Source organism: Mauremys mutica, chromosome 12, assembly GCF_020497125.1.
Source record: "Mauremys mutica isolate MM-2020 ecotype Southern chromosome 12, ASM2049712v1, whole genome shotgun sequence".
In the NCBI taxonomy this organism is placed as follows: domain Eukaryota; kingdom Metazoa; phylum Chordata; order Testudines; family Geoemydidae; genus Mauremys; species Mauremys mutica.
The window spans coordinates 68640791-68662297 of NC_059083.1; the positions used below are offsets into that span (position 1 = coordinate 68640791).

Consider the following 21507-nt stretch of genomic DNA (forward strand, 5'->3'; position numbering starts at 1 on the left):
GTGCCTGCCAATGAGGAAGTGATTAGAGAAACAAACCTGCCTAAGGACTTGAGGGAGGGCATGTCACTTGGATTATAAAGCCAAAAAAAAAAAAAGGCTTTATCAGTTTACAATCCATTATTATAATGAACTCAGTGGCCCTGAACTCTGCAGCTGTCCTATGTGTGAGGCCAGTGTTTTCACCATTCATGCTGTATAGACCTTCAGTGTCTGTCTCCAGGATCAGGATTAAGGCTTAGCCCAGCCTAGCTGGCTGACCTGAGAAGTATCTTTTCTTCCTTTCTCAGCAATTAGAGGTCATGATTTTCAGAAACATGTGACAGAACTGAATTGAACATCTTTCTATATAGAGAGTTTGAAAAATTGCCTTGACATTTATTCACCCAAGGACTAAGCCTACCAGCCCAGAAGAACTATATGTGGGAGCCCTGATTAATCAGTTCCATCCTCTCCAAAGAGTAAAAAACAATTCTCTATTCTTCCCTTCCACATCCACCAGTAAATTAATTTGGGACTCCCACTACCTCTTTGCATGGCTCTGTCACTGTTGCCACCCTCCTAGACATTCAGGAAACCATCTGCTTCCTAGCTTTCTTTCATGTAGTCTGTTCTCCTCCTTTTTCTCATTCTCTTGAAGAAAAAGCAGCAACTATGACGTTCTGCTTCCCTCACAAATTGTTGCTACCTCGTCCACCATATTCCCTCTTTTCTGTTAGAGGAAGCAACACGTGGACCATTCTGCTGCTTCCCCTTCCCCTCAGAGCAGCCAGAGCCTTCTCTTCCCCATTCAGCTCACTGCCTGGGCAAAATCTGTGCTGTTCCTGGGAAAGCAGAACTATTAAGTTGATTGCATAAATGGATATTTTTGGAACCTTAGATAAGGGTCCCTTGTATTGTAAGGGCTGCAGAATTGTGCTTCAGCCTCTCTGCTTTTTTTTTTCTTTTTTCTTTTAAAGTTAACATGAAAAATTGAACTGAGATTGAACTGATGGGTGTATTGAGTCTTCCTGAGTCTGCAGATCACATTGAACAAATGCTTAGAGTGTCAGTATTTTTAGCCATGAATGGAAGTTCTCATCTCTTTTTGGACAAAAAGAGATATCAGCCATCAAAAGGAAGGACCTCTATAGCCTGTTGTGTAGATGTTGCCATTGCTGAATTCTGTAACCGCGATCCCCTTCTCATTGTGATCACTGTAGCTGACACAGCTGCCAGAGTTATGGCGAAGTCCAGGGCTTGGCCACCAGATGATTCTCCATCACAAATTTGTTGATCTCCTCTCTAGAAAGGTTAGGCAACTGCTCTGTGAATTTTGCCACAGAGCTCCAATTTCAAAAGTTATATTTTGAGAGCAACGCCTGTTGATTTGCAATCATCATTGTAAGGAGTAGGTCAAGTAAATATTCCTGCCCATGAGATCCAACCTCTTTATCCTTGGGCATGGATTTGTTCCTCTCTTGACATAATCTCTCATTGGTCACCGTCATGACAAGCTGTGACGAACTGGGACTTTTCTTAATGTGGTCTTTGAATGCTGGGTGGGGAGTGTTGGCCTGGAAGGACAGTCTGCATTGGGGGATGGGAGACTGGCCATGAGGGAGGATACCTGAGCATGTAACGTGAGAACCCAGGAAGGGGTTAGAGGCCAGGTGACACCTTTGCCCGGGAAACTGAACAAAGGCTGGGGGAGGAGACACTGGGGGGGGAGAGTGTTTCAGGAGCTGGCTGGTGTAATGGAGGGGAGCCCAGACGGGGCTCTGACCCCCCAGTGGGGCTGTGGTGCCCCTGGGACCCCAAGATGGACCTAATTGGGGGGGGATCATGTTGTCTGTGCCTGCAAGACCTGTCTTGGACTGTTTTCCTGTCGTCTAAATAAACCACCTGCTTTACTGGTTGGCTGAGAGGCATGGTGAATCACAGGAAGCCGGCGGTGCAGGGCTTGTGTCCCCCCACACTCCGTAACACAAGCAAGTTAGGTGCAGGATGCATATACAAGCACTCAAATCCCTCAGTAGGGATGTAGCTTGTCCATACTCTTTGCCACAGGTGCCACAGAAGCTAAGGTGTTCCACAGAGTTCTGGCTATTTCCAATAAATGCCTCATTGACCAGGAGAGCTACTGTTCCTGGGGACAAGGACTGGAGAATGGCCACTAATTTGTGTATGTTTTCCTGCATACCTTCAGTCTGGATAGAAGGTGCCCAGAAATCCCCCAGCACTGGAGAGAAAGCATCTGGTCCCATGGCCTTGTCCAGTGGCAAGGAGGACAAAGGACAATGTATCACTGGATACTCTTTGTGCAACACTGTATAATGGCCTCCGGCTGTACCTGCGCTGAGGTGACATCCTTTATCTGATGATGCAGCATGGGTTGACTGCATCACGGATTGGTTAGGTGATCTTACCTAGAGTGGGTTGAGGATCAGGAGCTAAAGGAATGAGGAGTGTCCTGTGGATTTCAAGGCCACTGTGGATATGAGTAAAGCATCAGTGTACAGGCCATGAGCCCCTGTGCCTACTGTGTTATTAGTGCTGATCCCGGTATCAGTCAGTATAGCCAGGGGACAAGCTAAGAGGCAAAGGGCATGAGTGCCAGCCCTGTGGGTACTGGCAGGTGAATTTCTCTGGCTTTGGCGCACTGGGTGCACGCATACCTGAGTAGAATACATGTGTGCATCCACATCTTAAACGACAGTTAGGAAACAGGTAAGTAACAGTCTTTTCCCTGGAGAATGAAGTGTGTAAGGGCTGCTAATTATTTTAGGTAAATGCATTTGAAATGTACTTTTTGTTTCAATCCTGTATCAGGTAGTTAGGGTCCTTTGCACCTTTGGAATAAGAAGGAAATGTAGCTCAGTCCCCATGTTCCTTTTGTGCTTTTCAGTCTTGGCAGAGGACTTTTGGGGGTGTTACATTAGAGGTTTGGAGCACTAAGGGTGAGATTTTGAAGGAGTGGTTTGCTTTGGAGGCTAACATCCTGTTCCTCTTCACTAAAATGGAAGCCAAGTTTCATTTGTCCTCTAATCACAAGACTACTGTGCATGAAATAGTGTGGTTTAGTGAACTGAGTGTGCATCCAGCAGTTGGGAACTCCAGAGTTCTAATCCTGGCTGTTCCACTTGCTGTGTGACTTTGGGCAAATCATTAACCTTTGTTTCTTCCTCCATTTTGTAAGATGGAGATATTTACCACAGATATTGAGGAACGTTGTTTGTAAAGTACTACAAATGCTAAATCCTAGAGTCATAAAAGAGGAGCAACAGTAATGTGATAAATCAAAATCTTCCTAGTTTTTCAGGGCAAAATGACCGGACTCCCCAGTATCACAAACCTGCTGTGACTCATGAATCATAGTGGGTTTTTTTCTTCCACAGGGTATCTGTTTTTTAGCTTTCCTAATTCAGACCTGCTTAATTTGTAGTGTGGTATAGTAATAGGGCAAGCTCTGAGTTTGAATTGTCACAACAGTTAGTATGTACTGATCACGTCCCTGTCCTCCACTATTTTTTTCAGCTGTCCTATTTCTGACATATCATTTAGTAATGATGCTTGCGACAGAGCCAGCATGATTACTTTGCTGAATGGAAATTGCAAAATTTAGAAGATCCCATGTTCTTGCAAAATGCCACAGGAACACTGTTAGATTTCTGCGAAGTCTCTTCCATGAACTTAAAAGGAACTGTAAAACACACTCACTGGAATGTATTTGATAGCCCCTTTTTTATTTTCTGGCAATGACTTTCAACCTCCATTCCTCAGAAGTTCTGCCAAGAGCTTTTATAAAGGCCTTGCAATTTCATTAAAGGCTGCACTGAGAAGTTATGATCAGAGTTGTATTTGTCTAAATGTTCTAAAAACATACAACAGCAAATGTGTGTTTCGTGCTCAGTAGCTGTGCTCCTAAACTTAAACGGAAAGCTGGAGGCAGCTTGAACAGACGGGAAGGACAGCAGCTTTTAAGACTATGATGTAAGCAGCAGATCTGGGAATAGAACCAGAAGAACTGACTTTACCCTGACCACTAGATAAAATTACTTCTCATTTTGACACATGGTGTTGGATTGCATCAGAAGTGACTAGATTTTATTAAATGTTCTGTTAAGTGAATCTCATCTAAATGAATAGGATTAGTTGGTACATCACAGTCAGGCCAAGTCTAAACTACAAAGTTTTGTGTCAGTATAGCTGTGTCCAGGGTATGGAAATATTTGAATTTGATTTTTTTTAAAATAATTTCTATGGCTAATATCAGTTTTTTTAGGTATTTTCACTTAAATTTCAGTTATGTAAAATTACGGGTTTTGAGCATTTTTAATTTTGTAATCAATATTAATTTTCACAATTGCAGGAAATTGACTTTCCCCCTTAGACTATTTAATTATAGGAAATGTTGAGATTCAAAAAGTTAAAGCTTTTGTAAACCGTTAAAACACAAATTGTCAACATCACTTGCCAATATACAAAGTAAATATCCTTTAAATCAGCAAATCATACCTGTTTTTTACTATTCATTTGATAGCCCACTTGTAACAAGTTTAATTCAAAAGTCTAAATGACTCAAAATCCAGTGTAGCAAATTCTCAAGCAGCATTTTTCTTACTTTGCCTTTCTGTAAATTTTTACTGTCATCAATGGAAATATTTTGTCATTTGTGTGTACGCGGTGAATTTGATATTTACTGACATTTATTGATAAAAATCTAATCCTTCCAAGCCTATCTATAGCTGACATAGCTATGCCAGCAAAACCCCCAGTGCAGACACAGCTGTGCCAAAGGAGTGCTGCTGTTGGCGTACCTAACGCTGTATTGCCAGAGCCTGCGTAGTGTAGACTAACTCTCAGTCTAGTCCTCTTGAGCCTTGGTCTAGAATAGACCTGTACTTTATTCAGACTCAGTGAAACCTGTCCATGCTCTTCAGTGAGTAAGTAGGGAAGAGATCTCTACAGGGTCTAAGAATTTATATTTATGGTTCAGTTTAATTGCTTCATTGATAGTTTCTCTTTAGGGGGCTTGCTTAAACGGGGGTGATTTATCTGTCAACTTAATGAAACTTTAGCATAGGGAAACGTGTTAGACAAATGGCCATCTGAGCAGGACCTGAGTAAATTAATCCACTCTGCGTAACAGCAAACTGGAGAAGTGCTGCGTTCTTCAGTAGTTCCTTAATTAAATGTGGATTGGGTTTGAGACGAAGGAAGGATGCTTTTGTTTTCTGTTTCTGTAATAGCATCCTGAGCAATGTAGTTAGTTATAAAAGGCAGCTGGTCCTGGGCTTCAGTCAGAGTAAACTAGTTCGTGATCTACTGGAGGAAAACACTGTTCCCCTTCCTCTTTTTAAGAAACTGTTCTTGAGAGCAGAGCTATGGGATTTAATACACATGAGAGCCAAGCTATGGAGTTAGATCTACGATAAAGATCTTTTAATACCACATATCGGATTGAATCACTGTAATGAAAGTGCAATGTGTTTACTGCATCCTGGAACTACTGAACAGTCATTACTCCTTTGGTCCTAAAATCATAGGAACTAAAATGGTGAGTTTTTTTATGCTTGGTAACATTATCTCAGGTGCCTGTCTTGAAGCTCATTTTTGGATTTCCTCAGTATGTTAATGGTACTTTTGGGGGTCGTTAAGCTGGAAGGAGGCCCAACCAGAGAGAATGTATTGGCTACAACTACTTCGAACTCCATAAAGCTATTCTTATTATGGCCTATTAGTAGTTTGACATTTTAACTTGTATTGCTAGCACTCACTCTGACGACATGTACACTTTCCATACAATTTCTTGTTACCAGTGGTTCAGCTCCACCTACAGTAGTCACAGTGAGAGGAGTAGCGTAAATGAAACTATTGCAATCTCACATTTCTGTCACTGTTCTTACCCTTTAAAGGGAGTCTTAACAACACAACAGTAAAAATGTTGGCACTTGATCTAGGCTTACCTATGTCGATGGTAGCAACAGTGGGAAACTTCAGTGAAAAGTTATTGTAGATGAAGCCTGTGGCTAAACTTGTGGAGTGTTACTCAGTATGTCTTGTGTACTGCTATACAACTTGATTTAGTATAGTGGCTTTTATCGTGGTGTTTACAAAGCTAAATACAGTTAGAAAAAAAGCCAAAGAGAACGATCAAGATGTGTAGGCTGGAGAGAAAGAGAATCATCTATCTTTATAGATGAGTTCAGAAAATAGTCCAGATGGTAGGAGCTACAGAGAAGTGCAGGCTCTCACCAACTGTCAGTAAAGGGATAGAAGGCTGGTGCTAGGGAGGGACATAGTAGGAAGGCTTGGGAGGTTAGTTTGGGCAAATTCATGTAGGATTTTAAAAACAAAGGTAGTTTTGAACTAGAACCTTGATCACTGATTGCCTGACATGTTCCTGACTGATTCTTCCATGCTTACTGCATTTCTTATGCTACCTAATGTTAGGCACTGAGCTGTAGGTTTCCTGTCCACCATAATTATTACTCTGTTTTTGTCAAGAGTTTTGCAATTTAAATGATGGAATGGTACTTGCAACTTGTCTCTAATTTACGTGTTAAAAAGGATATCCGTTACAAAGCTATCTTTCCCTCTCATCATTTCTTTGATGGTTTGGGATATTATTTTAGCATATTTTTAATCATTCTTACAGTACAATACGTAGTGATAGGTATGAATTGGTGTGGCAGGCTCAGGGAGAGCCTTTTTCCTGATCAGGCAGTGTGAAGAGAGAATCATGGGTCCTAGCATGGTTGGTTTCTGTGACTTCCACTGTTCTGTATGTTTATGGTAACTTTCAGCTTTGTTTTATATTTCACTGCTGAGAGAAACTGCTAGTTTCCTTCTGAGGAGAGAGGAAAATGTCCATGGATAACACAGTATAATCAAGAAAAGTACTTCAGAATGTACAGGATAAAACCAGTTCTCCTTCGCTGTAGTTGAAAGTGTTTAAACTTCTTGACTGTTGCTGCAGCGAATGGTGTCAATATGAGAACCCTGTGTATGCCACGTTGAAGTACAGGGCTACCCCTACCCACTTTTCAGATTGATTGTTGTGTGAGCCCCTCCTGTTAGCTACTTTTGCATGGGCCTAGTTGTTGTTGTTGTTTGTTTGCTGTTGTGTTTTTAAAGGGATGAGGATGGGGAAAGTATTTTATATGGAGGTATGGGCAGCAGGAAATCTGGGGTGGAAAATGGCAAACCTTTGAACCCTTTTCATGACAGTTGACACGAGTTGTTGAGATGTTAAGCTATGCAACTTACTGTTGACTGCGGCTTGATATGAAATGTATTTACACTCATTATTTTGCTGTTTCAAGCCTGCATTTGATGGTCTGCATTTTTCACAGCCTCTGTATTTGTCTGGATGTTGCTTTGCTAACAATAACAGATACACAGTTCTTCTTGTTACGCAGCTGTGTCCAAGAAGCTCAGTGCATCAGCTCCTGGTCTGTAAAATGGAGATATTTCCCTATCTTCCCCCTCACATGCACACACATGGGGTGTGGTGAGGATAAATTGTATGAGATGCAAAGAAAAGCCAAAAAATATGAAATTTAGAAAGTTGGGTATTCCTGAACCAGCCTTCTCTTCTCAACTGTTTAACTGTATTCTTTAATGTCTAACATTTGACCTGGTTAGAATGAACTGGAGTGAAATTATGACATGGAAGGCATAAACCAAGAGAAAGGGAACTTGCTCTGTGGTTTATAGCCTGATTTGTCTTGCTCGTGTTAGAATGCTGGCTATTTTGATGTATAGGTTACCCTGTGCTATGGTAAGGTGCTGTTCCCTTAACATAGTGCAGAAGGATATGTCCTCTTACTGCCATTCCTAAATGCTGAGAGTGTGAGATACTTGGTGTGAAGGGTTTAGGCTACATGCCTTGCTATGTCAATAGGATCCTCAACAGAAGGACAAGGAGGGCAGCCTTGATATATACTTAAATGGTTTTCCGTTGCCAACCAGGACCTGTCTAGGCTCCATATACAAAGCCAGCAAAAGGAGAAATCTCAGGCTTTGTCTACACTACACAGCCGTGTTGCTAAAAGTCAGGTAGTGTGACAAAGTACTTCCACCCTCTATGAGCGGGGTTCTCATTGTTGACAGGAGAGCGCTGCTGCTGACAACAAGCTGTTTACACTGCTACTTGCCAGGGCAAAACTTTTGTCTTGGGGGGCGGGGCGGGAAGAATTTTTTAAGCACCTGTGAATGACAAAAGTTTTGTCTTTTAAAATTAGGTTAATTGAATATGAAAGTGAATGCTATCATCAATAAATGTTTCCTGAACTATGTTAAATTTTATCCTATCGCTAAACGAATGTTGTATTGAAAATTCATAACCCTGTAATAGAAGTTGACAGGGGAAGCTGGGGGTTTTAGAAGTTGGGCAAGAGACAGCCGTGGAGTTTCCAGCACTGAAGAGGCTCTAACTGGATAGAAATTCTAGCTATCAATAGTTAATGATGACTCTGGAATTTTCATGAGGTAACGTTGTTCATTGTAATGAACTTCGTTACATGATTTGTAACATTCAGAATTGTTTCAGGCTGGCTGCAGATTCAGGAAGTGATTGCATTCAGTTAATGTTTGGAAGATTTTCTTCTCAAGCATTTAATTTTTTTAAGGAAGCTGAGATACTAAAGTAAAAATCTGCAGCTAGGGAGGATTTTGAGTAAGTTCTATACTAATGGAATTGTGGAGTACACAGGGCTGTCTTTATAGCACAAAAACAATATACTGCAAGACTGTGCATTATAATGTTCAATTTGCAGCTGCTGTCTTCTTCCCTGTCACTTTACAGACCTACCTTTTAAGAGGGGTGGTGCCACAAGAATGAGTCATGGGAGTCAACATACAGTTCTCAAGCTATACATAAAGCAGAAAACATTCGGTACATAAACAGCTTTGTCCTGAGCCTACTGATCAACCTTGATGTGGTTTTTCACCCTGTTGCTGCCACATTATTTTAACAGTAGTTAACTTAATAGAATGGGCTGGCAATTTGTGGTATATTTTTTTTTTTCACATTTGTGGCACCTAGCAATGAAAACATTCTCACCACTCTTCCCCTCCACCACTTTGTACATCAGTACATGCCACCCCGATATGGCTAAAATTGCAGTTGTACTCTAATAGTCACATTTGTGGGCATCCCCACCCCCCAACCAGCATATCTGAATGTGGTTGTCAGTCTGGGAATGTTCGAGTTTTTACGGTTGCTAGAGGTTTGGTTGTAGTTCTCCCATTCGCAGTTTCTTCAGGCACCTCAGAACATATAGCTTGTGTTTTGAAACTGTCAGGAAGAGGATAATGTTCAGTTTGCTAGAAAGGTTCTGTGATGGGTCCCCGCGGTGCATCCTGGAACTTTGGTACCGCTAAACCGTCTGTCTTCCCAACCTGGGCTCCCTCTCACTCTGTGATGCTGTGACAAGCTGCAGACCCCTCCAGGTCCTGCACTCACGCAACCATTTACAGGCAGGGACACACCCAGCTTTCGCCAGCCACTCATGAACCAACAATAGAGAAGCTCCAGCCAACTCCCCCCCTGCTCCCCAGGATAGGACCCCAGGGCTATACCACCCTGCCCTCCTTAAAAGCCTGACCAGTGTAAGTTTATTACCCAGTCCACTCCTCCCTCAATGTGGAGAAGACATAAGTAGGTTTTTGTTAACTGATCTGATTTTTTTCATGCACTTCACTCAAACCACACTGTTTTTAGGTGAAATATAAAACAGATTTATCAAGTGATTATTAACAATAAGTGTACAGATCAAAGTAGATTACCTAAGAAATAAAACAAAATTGCAATTCAAGGTCTATAAACTAGACAGGATTTGAATCAAGCAGTGTCTCACCCTGATGGTACAAACAGTCCATCAATCTTCCATATACAGGCTGGAATTCCTCCTTTCCCACCTGGGACCACCTGGCCAGTCTAGTCTTTGTTCCTGAGGTGTTTCCAGGTGTCGAGTTGTGGGAGGAGTGAGGCCGAGTGATGTCACTTCCCCTTTTTATAGCTTCTGCCCTGTGGCTGGAACTTCATTGTCCCAAACAAAGCCCCCAGCACAGTTAGTGGAACAGTACAGGCACAAGATGGAGTTCAGTGTCAGATGAGCTAGTCACATGCCCACTCATGCTTTGATGAGTCATATTAGGGGCCATTACCCATATTCTGGCTAGAACATCCATAGGAAAGTCCATCAGGTGGGAGTAAGCTTCTTCCATAGCCCATTGTGTTCATTGATCGGCCATCAACTTGAATAGTCCATTCACAATGTGCTGGTTAGACTATACCTTGAGTGGGAGTTACCACAGGAGCAAACACATTTGAAGTACAGGTATATAGTCAGTATTCATAAAACAAAAATGATACATGCATACAAATAGGATAATTGTGTTCAGCAAACCATAACTTTTCCCTTGACCCTTCACATGACCTATTTTGTACAAGATTTGTTGTGATTATATAACAGTGGTGAATATGGGGGTGCCAGGGTGTTGCTTTGGGGTACAGAGTATCACAGGTTCCTTTCTACAATTTCTTAAATTGGAAATATTCACAGGGTATAGGACTGGGAATATCTTGAATATTTTCTTCAAGCTGTTGCAGCAAAAGCTGCCTTGCTGAGCAGCCATTCAGCAATCCTCTTCTCTGTTTCCATGGGGACAGATGGGCTTTTGCTGATAAGTGATCTATTATGGAACTAGGAAAGTGACAGGTAGTATTTGAGCCACTATTACTGTGACACAGGGCTGACTACAGACTCAAGACCATCACATGACAGTATTTGTATTCAAATGTAATGGCTAAAAATATCCCTCCTCTTCCTTCCTCTTACGCACAAATGCTCCAATATAAAAGGAACACAGTTTTAAATTTCTCATTTGACTACATCAATAGCAGATTTGGGATTTGGATGCAAAAGAAACTCAAATTCATGTTTAACCCATACAGAGAGCAGGAATTCTCAATGCATTTCAGTGAGGATTACAGGGTTTGGGATTCCACATTTCTGCAAGCTCCCAAAACCACCTTCATCTAAAGCAGCAAAGCTTGCAAAATTTTGTTTAACACTTTCATTTGGAGGATTTAGCTCTTTCTGTATGCTCTTCAGATTACTAGTTTGTATAGTTGGTTGAGGTTGGGAAGAACTGTTACTTTACTTTGCAGCATTCTGGTGAAACAATCTGAAAATTTTGTGGCAGCTTCAGTGAAATTTAAAAAATTAGGTTTTTTAAAATAAATGGGATATAAAAATAATGCTTGGGATTATGGGAGATAAGTAGGTTTGTCAGACATTTCTCCTAAAAATTTCAGCAGCAGAATATGTAACTGATGCTTTAATTGTTACCATTTGGTTTCAAAGTTCACCCCATTGAGATTGGGCCTGTTCCTACTCCTCAGAGCTGTTGTTTCAGGTTGTCTGTAGTCTCAGAGCCAACACTCTTTTAGTTTACTCTCAGTTGTATTCATGGACATGAATACTAAAAGTGTGGGGGTTTTTTAGATAAAAGCTGAAATTTTGCAGCATGCTGCTGTAGTAAGGGGCAGATTCCATGGCTGCAGAATTGTGGGATAAATTGGGCCTAGCTAAAAGAGCTGTTATCTGTTGAACTAATTATGTGGCTTCTGGCTTTCTTTGACAGTTCCACTGCCATCTACTAAATCATTTTTTAAATATTCCTTTATTTAACCTCCTGCTTTGTGTTTTTCATTGCATCTCATGACCTTTGGAGTCATAATCATTGCATAGAGGATCGACAGGTCTCCCATCCTTTTGAAGTCAAAGACCAGTTTCCTTTGATTGCTATCACTAATGCATCCCTTAGCAATGCCCCCTCCTGCATTTGGCTCTGGGCCAAATGTGAATGAGTATCCACAGGCATATAGAGTTTGGATCTCCATAGCTAAGCATATCTCTAGAGCCAAGACCAAGCTCATTCAAATCATGTATGTTTGAGTATTAGAATTTCAAATAATTTTTAACGCATCCTTACATTTTTGGAAGTATTTCTTAATACTGAGCTATGATCCACCTATAAGTCTTCACTTTTATTCTAGAGGAGGGAGGAGGAGTCAGTTATGTTCCCTCAGCTACACACGATAAAACTTCAAAAAGGTTTGATCTGTGTCATAGATTCTATGGTTAAAAAAAAGGAAACAGCACAGTCCCAAAAAGTAAATATTCAGTCATGGCATTCAGCATGTGCAGAACACTATCAAATACACGAATATAATCAATTGCAAACATGCTGCAAGTCAGCCTGCTGATGACTGCCAAGATATATAGCAACTGGAGCCTAACAAACACTAAAACAATACGTGCAAAACAAAGGAATAGCTGCACAAAAGGTAGTCAACAGAAAGATCCTTTAAAATTAAATTGTCTGAATGCACTTTCATTATATTTTTTATTTTTCTTGCATCTGCGTCATAGAAGGTACAACCCTTTCTGTGATACTCTTGGAGAGGGCACACCCTCCATGGCTGCTCGATGCCTATCTGAATGAGTAGTTTGGTCTGGGTTGTAGTGTTGGCATTAAGGAAGAAATGGCTGTTAGATGGTCATCCATTATTAGAGAACTGTTACTCATTTGCTAAAATCGATCATAGTTATTCAGGTTTTACTGTTATCTACTTTACTTGAGCCCAGTTCAATCCAGAGTGGGGTTTCCTTCTTATCCAGATCTAGCTATTGGAGTGGTGTAGGTTATGATTTTAAAATGCCACACAGTCATCAGCTACAAGGGCCTTGCTGAGGCATGTGTTAATAGCTTTACTTTGTGTAATTCTACTTTCCCCCCCTTTCCTCCCACCCCTCTACCAAAAAAAAAAAAGGGTGATTAGATGGCCAAAACTTCAGAAGTGGAAATAATTGCTAGTGAAAACAGGTTTTTCCTGAGAGGATTTCTCCATTATAGAGATGGCTGTAAATCAACACAGATCTAACTTGTGAACTGTTTCCGAGTGGCAGCCGTGTTAGTCTGTATCCGCAAAAAGAATGAGGAGTACTTGTGGCACCTTAGAGCCTAACAAATTTATTTAAGCATAAGCTTTCAGACCACGAAAGCTTACGCTTAAATAGGTTTTAGCCCACGAAAGCTTATGCTTAAATAAATTTGTTAGTCTCTAAGGTGCCACCAAGTACTCCTCGTTCTTCTTTCTTGTGAACTGTGTAACTGCTTTGTGGGTGCAGCGGTAGATTTTTCACACACCTTTCAGACATTTAGAGCCTAATAGTAGCATGTCCTGTTCCTTCTTTTGCCTTTCCCCATCTTCATCTACCAAGGCAGCCTGCTGGTCCCATGGTGCTTTTGTTATAAAGGGTCAAAGCCATCTCTGAATTTTTAATCTTCTAGATTGACAGCTTTTTGTTAGTTACTCATCCAGGAGAAAATCTCTAGAGAGGTGACTTGGGAAGGAATAAATAAGGTTGTGGGATGTTGGCCAAAAAGCATACCTTTACAACAAAAATAAAGATGTCCCTTGTACTCTCTACTGTCCTTCATTAATACAGCTTCATCTCTTATGACTTTCTGGTCTTGTACTCATTTTAAAGTGTTGTCATAGTCAGAAAAGTGCATATTAAAAATGGGTACCTTTGTGTTCCTACATCCACTTATAATGTGCCAGAGTTCCAGTGACTCACTTAATTGATGTACGCCTTGTCTGCACTAAGGAACTTTACCAAAAAACTTCACCACTGCTGCTCCCTGTTCATCTGGGTTTAATTAATGGTAAAAACACCTGAAGCTGCCAGTCTTGTTTATACTTGGGCTCCCAACAGTGCTACCATTAGGGATTTTTAAAAAAAATTCCCTAATATAAGCACTACTTAAAACCCTGTGGCTCCATTACAACCACAGGAGAGAGAGACTATCATCAGAATTGCCAAGTAAGTTCTGAATGAATAATTATCGGTGGTAAAAGGAAGAATACAGCTTGTTTCTGAGATCTCAGGTTGAATTTGCAGTGGTGGCAATCAACCAAATACTCTTTGGATTTAAAAACTGAACTTGATCTAGAGAAGTTGCTGAGGGTAAATATGGAACATAGAGACTGTGGCTCTGGCTACACTAGAGAGCATACAGCGGTGCAGCTACACCGATGCAGCTGAGCCTCTGTAAGCTGTCCAGTTTAGCCGCTCTAAACCGACGAGAGAGTTCTCCCATTGAGTTAATCCACCCCCAACGAGCAGTGGCAGCGATGTCAGTGAGAAAAGCTCTCCCGCTGACATAGCACTGTCCACTTCAGCGCTTAAATCAGCATAAGTTATGTCACAGAGAGGTGGTTAATTCACACCCCTGAGCGATATAACTTATGTCTACTTAAGCTGTAGTGTAGCCATAGTCTGACTTTCCTTCTAAACCACCCAACTTCAACATTGAAGTTTCAGATGATTTCAAGTGATTTTTTTCCCTTCACCCTGCCTGCCATAGCTTTCAAAGTATATGGGGTGCATTGGAGCAGAATAGCAGATACATTTCTTGAAATGTGTATCATAAGAGCACCCTGGCTTCCTAAGCACAATTCTGTCTGTTCTGCTATATACTGAAATAAGGTAAATGGTTTCATTGTTTTTGTTTCCTGCAGGTTTTGAATGAAGAATGCGATCAGAACTGGTACAAGGCAGAACTCAATGGGAAGGATGGCTTCATTCCCAAGAACTACATAGAAATGAAACCACATCCGTAAGTGGAGCATCACTGATCCCCTTCCCTCACTCTGCCTTGTTTTCATTTGCCCTCGAAGTACTAGGGAGGGCTGCTGAGCACATTGTAATGAGTGTAGGACCTTAGTCACTGGCAGGGGCGGCTCTAGGTTTTTGGCCGCCCCAAGCAGTCATGCCCGGGAGGCGCCCCCGAGCCGCGGGAGCAGCGGACCTCCTGCGGGCATGACTGCAGAGGGTCCACTGGTCGCGCGGCTCGGCTGGACCTCCCGCAGCTGCGGGCGGTTCGCAGGTCCGGCAGCTCCGGTTGAGCTGCCGCGGGAGGTCCAGCCGAGCCGCGGGACCAGCGAACCGTCCGCAGTCATGCCAGCGGGAGGTGCCCCGGAGCCGCCGGCCGAGCGTCCCCTCCGCAGTCATGCCTGCGGCAGGTCCGCTGCTCCGGGGCTCCGGTGGACCTCCCGCAGGCATGACTGCGGCAGGTCCGCCGGCCCAGCCTGCCGCCCCCCCGGGAAAGGGCCGCCCCAGGCAGGTGCTTGCCCCGCTGGGCTCTGGAGCCGGCCCTGGTCACTGGCACAGTCCTTTGGACTTCGTAAGGTATAAAGGGGTTACTACTAGCTGCTGCACCCAGAACAGCCCTGTTATGATGAATCTTAATTGCACAACTCCTACGGTTTGCAGTACTAGGACTTTCTCCTGCAAACCTCTTGAGGAGCAAGGGGAAAGGGCGTCCTGGTGGAATCCAACTAAATAAAATTGCCTGGAAATTTCATGATGTCAAGTCTGGCAGCCGGAAGAGCTTTAGAGTTAGTGTAGCTCCTTATGTCTTGTTCTATATTTTTTGTTAAAAATAGGAGACTATTTAAAAACCAACCCTATAGTAAGAGACTGTCAAAGTTGTATGGTTAAGCAGTGCAAAAATCAGAAATGCCATGTGTTTGACCTTAACTCTGTCCTATATGTGTTTTGATACTTTGCAACACAGATTTTAACAGAGTAAGAGTGAAAATTGCTGGCATATCACTTAAATAAAGCTACTTTTGTAGGTAAACCTTTGATATGAAATGTCCATGCTAAATGTACCAATGTAGTTACTTGGTTCCCACTTCCAGCGAAGCCCGCCTTGAGTAGCCTCTCAACACATGTCCTTCCTCAGATACTGAAGAACAAGAACATGGGAACAGAACTGTTCCATGACTCTGGCTGGCCTCTTGATTATTTCTTTTCAGACACTTTTGCATCTTCTCTTGTTCTCGGATTATACTGAAATTTTAGCTAGTTGAAGTGCTTGACAAGAAAGCAGTAGCTCTGTGCAGTGCAATTCTGAAGAGTAAAGAATCTTCTGGGCCGTCCAGTAAAAGCTGTCACCGGGGTTTCTATCAGTAACTGTAACCCTGCAGTTCACAAACACTGTTGGTGCTGCTTTCGTCAATAGTTGGCTTCAGTATTTAAATAATGAAGAAGAAATTGCAGTTAAATATTGAACAGGAATTTTTTCTGTGGGGCCTGCCTTCCAAACAGAAGGATGAAGATTCTCCCAGGCAGTGCGCTAAGAATGTGTCGAGGAACATCGTATTAGTGGTAGATTAATCTGGGTAGGAAACATGACGAGGTCAGTCAAGACCTGTGAAGGGTCTCTAAAACTGTTTAAAGCCTCGTCTACACTGGGGGAATTCTGTAGAAATTTTCATTGTTAATGCTTGTTCAGCTCTGCTGGTGTCAGTAGTGTTGGGAGCCCTAATGTAGCTGGTCTACTAGTGATTTTAAGCAATGTCAATTATATTTCCTCTGAGCGAGTTTAGATGAATATTTAAATTGCTTACAGAAGTCAGTGCCCCAGGGGCTCCCATCATTGCTTACGTGTGGAGCTAAACAAGTATTAGCGATCCTGGAAAACTTTCCCATAATTTCCCTAGTGTAGTGCAGATTTAACTGTGGTACAGGGCTGCAAGTGTAAATAGATTAGCAGCATAGGTGCTGGAATTAAGGGTGCTGGAGATGCTGCCGCCACCCTGGCTTGAAGTGGTTTCCTTTATATACAGGATTTATAGTTTGGTACAATGGCTCTCATCACCCCCACTATAAAAATTGTTCCAGCACCCCTAATTAGCAGTTCACATAAACAGCAAGTTGCAGGCAACTGAACAGGGACTTGAAAGTGCTAGGTTCTTTTGTAGAACCAGCATCTCAAAGGGCACGTTGTGGGAGAGCAGTATGGAGACTACGTCAGTCAAGAGGGGTTGGAAACTAAAGAGCTATCTATAGAACCTGGAATAATTTTCAGTATAAGACCTGTCATAGGGGGTGGGCTTTAAATCCTACAGTCCAATAACTAGCCTTCAAATATAATGTGGTGTTTTCCCCAGATCACATGGTGCCAAACTTCCAATTTGCTTCACAATTATTAACAAATGAAGCCTGAAAGAAAAGAATTAGTCCTCCAGTTGCAAAATTCAGAAACCCTTTTAAAACAAAGAGTTAATCTGTAATTCACACCAATTGATACAATAGAGAGAGGTGAGATATTCAGTGAAGAGTAGCAGGAAGCTCTGGTAGGGAGATTTCCTGCTAAGCTCAGCTCTGCATTTCATAGGCAAGGCTTGCTTTTTGGGCTTGCTTTCATGGTGTGGTATGTGTTAGATTTTTGGCCTGTACGTCTTAAGCGCTTGTGCATGCATACTGGGTTGTTCACACAGATCTTTTTGGAATATCTCTTCACAAACATTGTGACTTTTACATGTGGAGGAAACACAGCCAAGCTAAATGATTGCAATGAGTGAGGCCAGAAGAACTGCCAAATTGCTGCTTGCACAACCAAGAAACTAGTCTGTATGCTTGGTGAACTTGGTATTTTACCTATCAGTGCATCCACCTCCAGCCTTGCAACATCAGCAGTAAAATCTGGATTTGTTTTTGCAGTCCTGACTGAACAACTTCACCCAACATAACATTTATCTCCAACTAGCTTTGTAATTACAGATCTAACCATTCAGATTGAAATAGTGGAAACCATTGGAATACTGTGGATGCTTTCTTTGGTTTAAAATGTTTGGCGGTTCTGAGGATTTTGCTAGTTTTTTGACCCAACCTACGGAAAAGATTTGTGTGCAATATTCCATAAAGCCGGAAAACGTATGGTGCCTTGGATGTGTGCTCCTAGCAGTCTGATATGTTTCCTTAAACACAAATTTCCTCTTTTCTTTTTTTATATGTGAAGAATGCCTGAAAAGTTTGTGGGTTTTTTTCTGATCTTCTCTATCCTGAGAACTCTATGGATGACTAGAGAGCTAGTAGAATTATGACCTCACGAGACAAAGCTGAGCCATTGCAAAGAGGATTTTTAATAATTTTCCTCCCCTATTTAACTTAAATGCCTGGGAAATTATTAGAAAATGTCTGTGCTGAGAATTCAAAATTGTTCCTCTTCAATAATCGGAGATGTTTCTTAATGTACGTTTGAAATCTCTAATGACCCAGCAAAACCAGGGAAAACTAATCTTGATATTTCTGATTCAAACCAGCAAAAAAAACCCAAAACAAAACAAAAAACCCTCCCTGGAAAAATCTTTCAGGTTTCCTTTATGCACCACAGAGGTGCAAAAAAAAAATGCACAAAAACATTTTTTTTTTACCTTTTTGCAGGTCAACTTTTACATGGTGATAAAATGTCAGTCCTATCTGAGTAATTGAGAATTAGACAGAACAAAGCAATCAAATAACAGCAAAAATCATAAGCAGTAACTATGGAAAGAATCCTCAAGTTCTTAATATAAAACTTGCAAAGTGCAGTATTAGGATAAAGTAAAATGTAATGCTTATTCATCTTTACTGTGACCAAAAAGCAAGCATGTGGGAAACAGAACCTCCTATCAATATCTTTACACAGTGAATTCTGAAGGAGTCCCAGATAACGGTTTCTCACACCTGATTTTGAAAAAAAAAAACACCCAATACACTGATGTGATGGTGATAGGAGCTCCCTCTGCTGGCTCTGTGGCAACAAAGTGCTGATTTCAATGAGGTTATTGCAAAAACAAGGAAGTATTCAGTTCTGGTAGCTCCTTCGCTATTGGATACAGGGTGGGGGTGGGAATTAGCCTGTCCATTCTGTTTGGGGAAAAAAGGTGTAACACACACAAAACTTACAATAAAGTAATATATGTGTAGTTGAGGAGTGATGTCTGGGATTTGTAATAGAGGATGTTTCCTCAATCTGAAAACTTTCCATAAATGGAACTACTTGAAGCGAAGTTAATATTTTCTTCACAAGGTTTCAGTGGTGGAAACAATTTTCAGACACGCCGCCTATAGCAAAAATATCCCTGTAAACATATATAGTGTCCTTTACATCAATGATGTCATTTATATACTGTGCATTGTATCAGACAGACACCATAGGCAGATGGTGAGAGGAGCTGGGGCTGCCAGTTATAGAAGAATCTGCTCATGATGTGGTGAAGTCTCTCATTCTCTAGATCATGCCTGATCCTGGAGAGCAGAAACTATTGTTCCATCTCTGAGGATTTCACAAAAAAATCCACTAAATAAAGGCCAGTCTTACAGATCTCTGTGTCCTCCCTGCAAAAGGAGCCCTCGAATGCCCCGCATGCTCATGGATTGTGGCAATGAGTGTCTCTTGACCCAGTTTGAGATAACTTATCACTCAGCATTTTAGCCATTCTGTCTCTAACTGAAGATAGCTCTGGTTTTCCCAACACAGCATGTGCCCAACATCCCAAACCCAGTTTATTTTTGCTATTCTTGGACTAGAGTCTGGGTTAGAAACCTGTGATCGATGAGCTGTGGGAAGCACCTAACAGACTAGGCCTGTGATTTAATTCCACCCTGGCACAGGAACAGCCAGCTACTGACTGAATGTAGTCACTTTGCTCATTGCAGTTCTGTATGAATTATTCATAATCACCTGATCCAGAACAGTCTGGAAATTGTTCTTTGGCACAAAATGCATTTTCCATTTGTGCAGTAGTGGTGCGGAGCCCCTATTAAGGCATGAAAAGCTTCTGATTCAACTATTCACAGCTATAATGTGAAGTGTAGCCTTTGAAGAAACCTGTGGGTGAAGTCTGCATTTCAATGTATTTAATAGCAGAAGAAATCTTGTTGCTTTCCCTTAAGTGCTACTGAAGCGACAGTTGTTGTTCCTTCCTGTTAAAAATCATAAGATTTCTTTGCTTAATCCAGTATAATCTATTGTGACCCAAGACCCCCTTAATGCCAACTGGCAAGGGAGTTACAGGAATACACTGATTCTGGTGTGTATGTTCTGGTTCACCAAAGAATGTCATGTGAGGTCTTAAATGACAGCCAGACTCACATTGATCATTACTAGCGGCGTGAAATGTATGTACAGATACTCAGGATATAGATACTAAAAATATATGTTAAAGTCTGTATCAAGGCAGAGGTGAAAAACAGGCCTTCCTTCAGACAGGAGGTAAGAAATGTATCTCTTTGGAATGTAAATTAAGCATTGTAAACCAACGCAATGGATGTCCATTGATATACAATGTGAGAAGTTAGTGAAGAGATTTGAAGTCAACAGGAAAGCAGCACACAGGAAAAGCAAGCCAGGGGTGGTTATCCTCTTTGAGTACAGACAACCAACTTTGGAGGGTGGGTATATGTCAGAAATGAAGAAGACACCTCATCCTGCACATAGAAAGGAGATGGGCAATGCACTGCCATTCATGAAAACAGGATCTCAGATAGCCTTGGCTGAAAACACTGCTAAAGAGTTTGAGTGAAAGAGATTCCTTTTGACAGTAGGGTAACCTGGAAGTCTTGTTTTTTGTGTAACCATTTGTTTCCAGTATTCTTATTCACTGTCTCCTGAGTCTCTAGGCTTTGATGGTAAACTTTATTTTTGTTTTCAAATAAATATATCTCAGTGCGGTGGCTTTAAGCTAAGAGCTGATTTTGAGCTGAATCTTATATACTGTTCCTTTGGAAACAGGAAGCCTGGTAGTTCTGTGAGTAGCCAGTGTCGGGATGGATATCACAGGGGAATGCTTCAAAGGGACTTGGGGCCTGGGGTACATCTATTGTTAACCTGCAAGGCAAAGGAAGGGCTGGCATTGCCCAGAAGAGTGTGCTTGAGGGGCTGACAGGCTGGAGGTGTTTGAGCTGATACCAACCCAAGCACAAGCAAGACTCCTCCTCACTGGTGGCAGGGAGTGACAAGGTGACTCTCACCTGTCCTTGGAACCCCAAGAACCATCACATCTGTCTTCCAAAGTGTCTGCTTTGCAAGTCAGTACAGAGGCACTGCATTTTTCCTTAGCAAACTCAAGTAATAGCGTGTATAATTACTTTCCATTGACCATCTTCAGTTGCCAATAGTGAAACAAATCCAGCTGTACATGAACAAAGTTCCATAATGATGGGCCACATACATGCAGATTTCTTGGTAGTCATTGGTTAAACTGTGTATGCGCAACATGGGGAAGTAGAACTTTGTATCTTCTGCTTCAGAAACACAGGCCTCTACACCTGGAGTTATAGTGGAAGATTTCTATTAGCATTTGGCTGGCCCAAAAAGGGGAGCTGTTTAGTCTATTGTTTTTGTTGGGTTTTTGTTAAAGTTATGGGACCTGATTACCAAAATACTCTCCGGAACCATTCAATAGCCTTTAGATTTATCCACGCAACTGGACAGATTCAACATCATCCAGGTGGGGCACAGTGCTACTACATATTTTCCTACAGTAGTTTCTCTTTCGGCTCTTATTGTAAATTCTGCAATTTCAGTGATTTCATTTACAGACATACTGAGTCATCCCAATATAGTAGAAAAAGGCTAGTGCAAAGCCCCTCCTGGTGGAATCATGGTGGC

At 41.7% G+C, this 21507-nt stretch overlaps 1 protein-coding gene across 2 annotated transcripts in view; it reads left to right on the plus strand.

Moving 5' to 3' along the window:
* GRB2 (growth factor receptor bound protein 2) overlaps positions 1 to 21507 on the plus strand; it is a 66642-nt gene that overhangs the window by 37199 nt on the left and 7936 nt on the right. For both annotated transcript variants that reach the window (XM_044983353.1, XM_044983354.1), the window contains exon 3: positions 14582 to 14679. In XM_044983353.1, coding sequence (XP_044839288.1) covers positions 14582 to 14679 — 98 coding nt within the window. The remainder of the gene's footprint in view (positions 1 to 14581; positions 14680 to 21507) is intronic.